This window comes from Carassius auratus, chromosome 1 (genome assembly GCF_003368295.1).
Source record: "Carassius auratus strain Wakin chromosome 1, ASM336829v1, whole genome shotgun sequence".
Taxonomy (NCBI): Eukaryota; Metazoa; Chordata; class Actinopteri; order Cypriniformes; family Cyprinidae; genus Carassius; species Carassius auratus.
In genome coordinates, this window is record NC_039243.1 from 24163959 (window position 1) to 24170816 (window position 6858).

A 6858-nucleotide genomic window follows, 5' to 3' on the forward strand; every position below is an offset into this window, starting at 1 on the left:
ATGAGGATTAGCAAAAATGTTAAGGAGCTTGTCACAAGGAAGAATTTGCATGCACCGTGCTGCTACAAGCAAACTCTTGCTAAAAAGCACTGACATTACTCTAATGAGAAGCACAGCGTAACACTATAACGAATGATCTGCTTATTGCACTTATGTTTCTAATGTTTGTTCTAGGTGTTTCACATTTTCATAGTGAACAGCAGACCTCACATTTGTAATATTGTGATATTTAAACCTTGTGTTGTGTTCTGGATACTTTGACCTGGAGAGGATTTTCTTTTTCCTGAAAATGCTTGTTAATGTTATCACATTGGCCTGATCATATGGTACATTTGTAGTGTTCCCAGTCAAAAATGACCGGCCTTTTAAAAATTGCTTGAAAATATCTCATTATGCAATATTATTAATAAACCTTGAATTCTTTTCATGTGCTTTCTTGTTGTAAAAACGTAATCTTGTTTAATTAGCAGGTTTCATATTTCTTTTTAGAACTGATTTTTTTATAGGCCTCATTAATCTGAGTTTCAGTTTTTGAGTGAAAAATATTGTTCATATAGTCAGGTTTAGGGGTGAGCTGGACCGCAGAGTGAAGGCAAAAGGGCCAACAAGTGCTAAGCATCTCTCGGGGACTCCTTCAAGACTGTTGGAAGACCATTTCAGGTGACTACCTCTTGAAGCTCATCAAGAGAATGCCAAGAGTGTGCAAAGCAGTAATCAAAACAAAAGGTACCAGTAGTTCAATTCCAGGCTGCAGCAAAGTCAGATTGTGACAAGGTCTTTACAGGGGATCTGTATCTGGGGCTCTAGTTGTCCTGGTCTCTGCTGTCTTTCAGGGATATAGAGGTCCTTTCTAGGTGCTGATCCATCATCTGGTCTGGATACGTACTGGATCTGGGTGACTGCAGTGACCCTCTGATCTGGATACAGACTGGATCTGGTGGCTACGGTGACCTCGGAATAAGAGAGAAACAGACTAATATTAGCGTAGATGCCATTCTTCTAATGATGTAGCAAGTACAACTGGTGGTATGGGAAGTGTTCCCGGTTCCGGTTTACCTAATTACTGCAGCCTAAAAATCCTTTAACGGATTTGGATATTAAAAGCATATTAGTATGTTGCATATTAGTATACACCTCTTTTTTTCAGAATTTAGCAATAAGAAATTACTCGTCATCCAGTTTTTTTATATCAACTATGCATTACCATTAGTGTTTCACCGGGCCGCGAAGAAATATAGAGCTGAGTATCATCAGCATAACAGTGAAAGCTAACACCATGTTTCCTGATGATCTCCCAAGGGTAACATATAAAGCGTGAAGAGTAGCGGCCCTAGTACTGAGCCTTTAGGTACTCCATACTGCATTTGTGATTGATATGATACATCTTCATTCACTGCTACAAACTGATGGCGGTCATATAAGTACGATTTAAACCATGCTAATGCACTTCCACGGATGCCAACAAAGTGTTCAAGTCTATGCAAAAGAATGTTGTGGTCAATTGTGTCAAACGCAGCACTAAGATCCAATAAAACTAATAGAGAAATACAACCATGATCAGATGATAAGAGCAGATCATCTGTAACTCTAAGGAGAGCAGTCCCAGTACTATGATACGGTCTAAATCCTGACTGGAAATCCTCACATACACCATTTATAGCAGTAATTCTCATGAGTCCTGAACCAAGCTCCGCATCCACAGCAGCTTGGATACTTTTGACTTGGCATAAACAGACTTGAATCACCAACAGCAGGTTATAACAGCAATACTCGACAGGAGACAAGGGCAAAATGAGGTCTGTTTATATCAAAAACAGGCCATATGACAAGAACCTTGACCTAGACAACCAGTGTTGTAACAACACCCAAATATGCCATTGCATCACTTAATCTATCAAAGCAATGCTCACATTATTCATTATCACATAAAATAGCCTTTTATTCTACAAAAAAGCAATGGTATTTTACTAATCCTTATTAAAAAATAATAATTATTATTATTGTATATTATATAATATATATTTATAATTTTATTTATTTTAAATATGCATGAGAAATGTAGCCAAACTGCAAGTGTTTTCATTCTGTGGAAACAGGCTTTAAGGAATGTTGCTTCCCATATAACCATAAGTGGGCTAGATCACCATGTAAGTTAAAAATATCAGCACTGTAATCAAAAGCCTTCTTGAGATGTTGTGTTGACTTCAATGCTTGTTCATAACAGGTGAGATCAAAATTTATATTCAAACATCTTTGACGAGGGAATAAAAAAAAAATTAAGAAACCCATGTAAAGACACAATACATCAAATTAAAATGCTGACCAAAGCCAAGGGGTCCTATAGTCAGCCTGGAGCATAATCTAAAAATACTGCCGCACATGTGCATTAGAGAAAGCAGCAGTCTTCCTTCCAGCTTGACCTAAGAAAGTTAAAGAAGTTCCACGGCGTCACAAGATCCGCCCCGTGACATCATTAGCTTAGCATAAATAAGTAGGAGCTGGTCCATGGCTCAGGACCACTCTCCTGGGACTCCGGCTTCTTGACTTCTGCCTGTCCGCTCCTCCACCCCAAAACTCCATCATGGTGTGTACTTGGATTACTCTTGCTATTTTATTGTACCTTTCTGTGTGCATCTGCCTCAAAAACTGGCAATAAGCCCACACAAATGAAGTAGGACACCATTCTTCGAGTTTCATATTCACTTTGGCGGGGCAAGTCACAATGGTATCATATAAAGTACCTCGATCTGTTTGCCACTGTTAAAGAGAAAATCATGCAGCTGGTTTATTCCCTTGCTGGATATATGTGCAGTTTGAAGCAGCTCTTTTGTTATGTCCAAAGAGGGCTTATATCTCCAAATGTCTTGTTAAATAATTCCTTGTTTCAGACTAGTGTGAGTTGTGAGACGTTGGCGGGTGTGCCAATGGAATTGATTCATTGTTGTCTTTCTGGCAGGCTGGAGAATTCAGTGCTGACCAGATTGAAGGTGAGTCTTCACACATTGGAGTTTATTACGACCGGGAAAACTATAGTACTCTGTTACAGATGTAATGGATATTTTGGAAATGTATAATATTGTGAACTCAGGAAATAAAATACTTCATCTGTAAAAAAAAAAACATAACTACTTCCACTTATTTTAGTTGCTTCTTATATTATATTCTGAGATACAACTTGTATTATATTAAACTGGCTTAAAAAAATCAAGTTGAATCTCACTGAATCAAGAAAACTTTAAAAATGAAGTTGAAATTGGTTAAATTAATCTTTACAAGTAATGGGCGAACATGTTGACTTGACTTAATGATTTTGTCATTTTTTAGAGTGCAGTAAAGAATTTGTCCAGCAAATAATTATGTACAAAATAATAACTCAAATATGTAAGGACATGTTTAATAATAGATTAAAAATAAATTTAAAAAATAATTATTGATAATGGCAAATATCTCTAATTGTAAACAAAACTATTCCAAATGAGGAAATACTTTTTTGCATTATTATTGTTGTTATTATTTAATTATTAATTATAATTGATTTTTAATTGATTTTTTTATAAATGTATTACAATTTCATCATATTGCACGTTGAAATGTTTTTTTCTCTCCAGTGCTGAGTATGCAAACTAAATTAATGTCTAACTTTATTAAAGTTCATTTGGAACACATTGAAACCATGATGGCAAACCATAAAGCACTCATGCATATTTGTTTAAGCTAACTGATCAATTGAGTAAAATCAGCTGGTTTAGTGTATGTAGAATTGTAGCAAGTTCTGATATGGTAGTCAAAACATTTATGAACCAAAGCCCACATTCATTTCTGTACAAAAACAATTCATGGAAATGAAACCTCTGGGGGCAGTTCACAGCATGGTGTTGCTCATTAAGGTGCAGAAAGTATGCAGTTGGTTGTAGGTGTAGGTTACATTGCTGTCAGCATTCTTGTATTTGACTTGGGTCAGTCTTAGAGCGTGTAACCTTGTATGGCAAGAGCTACTTTCTCGGAGAGTATCGTCTGTCATGTCACGCATTAAGCACCACCTTCATGCACAGCTGCAGGAGGACAGAAGCCGCAGGATGCTATTTTTCTGTCAGCAGATCACTTTCAACTTGGTCTCCCCCACGGCTCATGGAAATGCAGCTGCTAAGTTCTTTTTAATTCGGCTTCCTTCCTCCTCTGCTGCATGTACAGTTGGGAAAAAAGTTTCCTTGACCTTACATGATTTTAAAGCAATAATGTTCCTAAACTGCTGTTGGTAGTTAAGTAAGTTAATAAATAAATGTAGTTTACAAAATGTTACTAACAACTTTTTTTTTTTTTTTTTTTTTTTGGTCTGATGCCATGTTGTGAGAGAAATGGAAATACTATGAAATTAGTCCAATTGAATGTATTATGTACATTAGTCTAAATTAGCAGATTATGATCAACCCATAAAGTATCTATCTACTTCCAGATAACCTTCTGTTGTCGTTCTGTTACAGACTTCAAAGAGGCCTTTGGTCTCTTCGACAGAGTTGGTGATAACAAGGTTGCCTACAACCAGGTTGCTGACATCATGCGTGCCCTGGGACAGAACCCCACCAACAAGGACGTGAAGAAAATCTTGGGCGACCCATCTGCTGACGGTAAGCCTTTATATTAAAAACGAACGGACATCATTGGAAATGCTTTACAAACCCTCACTGATTTGTGATGTATGTGTGGAACTATATGCACACAGATATGGCCAACAAAAGAATTGACTTCGATGCTTTCCTGCCAATGCTGAAGACTGTTGATGCCGTCCAGAAGGGTACCTATGATGACTACGTTGAGGGTCTGCGCGTCTTCGACAAAGAGGGCAACGGCACAGTGATGGGCGCTGAGCTGCGCATTGTGCTCTCAACACTGGGTAAGTGAAGATGAAATAATTATGTATTTCACACCATGCATGGGAAGGCAAATTACATAATATACTGTTACATAATATATAATGTTACATAATATAATTAAAAAACAAATTAAAGTATCTTAGCACAGTGACCAGATGGTAATATAATGGTGTTTTGAATTACCATTAAAAGGTTGGAGGTTGGTAAAATATATATATATTTTTTTTTTTTGAAAAACATATTACTATTACATATTATTATTACAATTCAAAATAACAGTTTTCTATTTTATACATTTTTAAATGTAATTTATTCCTGTGATGCAAAGCTCAATTTTCAGCATCATTACTCCAGTCTTCTTTGTCACATGATCCTTCAGAAATCATTCAAGTATCCTGATTTTGTATTATTATCACTGCTAAAAACATTTTTGGTTCCTAATACTTTTGGAAACCTCGAAGCAGTCCCAAACTGAAATCCATGTACTATGTTATTAAAAAAAAAAAAAAAAAAAAATTATATATATATATATATATATATATATATATATATATATATATATATATATATATATATATATATATATATATATATATATATATATATATATATATGTATGTATATGTGTGTGTGATTATGAATTATTAAAAGTTTGTAATTATTACCATGTTTATTTATGATTATCACCACATTTCTTTAGATAGGTAATCTGGTATTACCATGGTGCATGTCCAAAAGAGCATAATAATATTACGGTATTTTGAATAAAGTAAAAAGTATGAGAAAGATTTCTTTCTAACCAGTGTCTTTCATGGCACCAACAGGTGAGAAGATGACTGAGCCCGAGATCGACTCTCTCATGCAGGGACAGGAGGATGAGAACGGCAGTGTCCACTATGAGGGTACGTGTTAGGATAAAGCCCTTCCAGTTGAACCCATATAACTTGTTTTAGGAAACATTGCATAAAAGTGACTGCACTAATTGAAATTATATAATAAGCTCACCTGTCATTGAATCATTACGATCATTATTTTTAGCAGCCACCTCAGGCCTTGTATGGCGAGCCAGTAGGGGCGATCATTCCTTATGCATGTCTGCTTCTCCTCTTACAGATTTCGTCAAGCACATCATGTCCGTGTAAGAGGCCGTCGGTTGAGAGAGTGGTGAAGAAGGCTGAACTCTATCTGCAGACCCCATGGTGTCAGGACATCCATTCTGTTTTGAAGACCAATCAATAAAAAGGACTATGGGATGCCACTTCTAAACCATTCTGTTCGTTTTCCTTTATTTGTTTTCTCCCCTCTCGCCCACCTTTTTGGAAGTTACATCATCCACTCATGCAGTTGACCCTCCTTGCCTTCTTGTTCCGCCCGGGGCGGCCATCCACAGTAGGATGGAGACCGGGGAAGAAGGAAAAGGCCACTCATGAAGTGAGGGTTGGTTTCTTCTTTCTCCACCCATCCAGGGTTACAACAGCACCGCTAGCTGTGTGTTAAAGGCACATGTCATTGCTGTGGCCAGGCTGCCAATTTTTCCCCATCCCAATTTTCACACAGTCATTTCACAATAAACTTTTTTTTTTTCCAAAAGTACACCGAGTTTTTCCTTTGTATGCTTATGCATTTGGTCGTAACATGAAACACAAATGTATCTGTTAAAATACTAGAAAGGAGACAGCGATATGGGTGGTGCAAGTATGAATTCTCCTTGCGTCATTTGCAGATTCCAATCAGCGGCAAAAGTCCAAAAATAAACATAAAAATGCTGATGCATGTGCATCTTTAAAAAGAATTTGCTTAGCTTATGTTGGAGGGGAAATTCACCCGTACTGAAAACAGTCTGTCTGAAACTGCTTATGAGGGTAAGCTGTGTAAGGAAATGTATAGCAACAAATTAATATCATTATGAATACAGCTGGACATTAATATAGAAAATTTGAGTATCATATGTAAAGAGGTCAAATATAAAACCCAAAATATATGGTCA

The 6858-nt window shown here is 36.6% G+C and overlaps 1 protein-coding gene across 1 annotated transcript; it reads left to right on the forward strand.

Moving 5' to 3' along the window:
• The first annotated feature begins 2438 nt into the window (after nt 1–2438).
• Nucleotides 2439–6140, forward strand: LOC113105153 (myosin, light polypeptide 3, skeletal muscle). Its single transcript, XM_026266302.1, has 6 exons — nt 2439–2584; nt 2957–2987; nt 4482–4625; nt 4721–4891; nt 5696–5773; nt 5985–6140. The coding sequence occupies exons 1-6, from the start codon at nt 2582–2584 to the stop codon at nt 6011–6013; spliced, it is 456 nt and encodes a 151-aa protein (XP_026122087.1). The 5' UTR covers nt 2439–2581; the 3' UTR covers nt 6014–6140.
• The last annotated feature ends 718 nt before the right edge of the window (nt 6141–6858 follow it).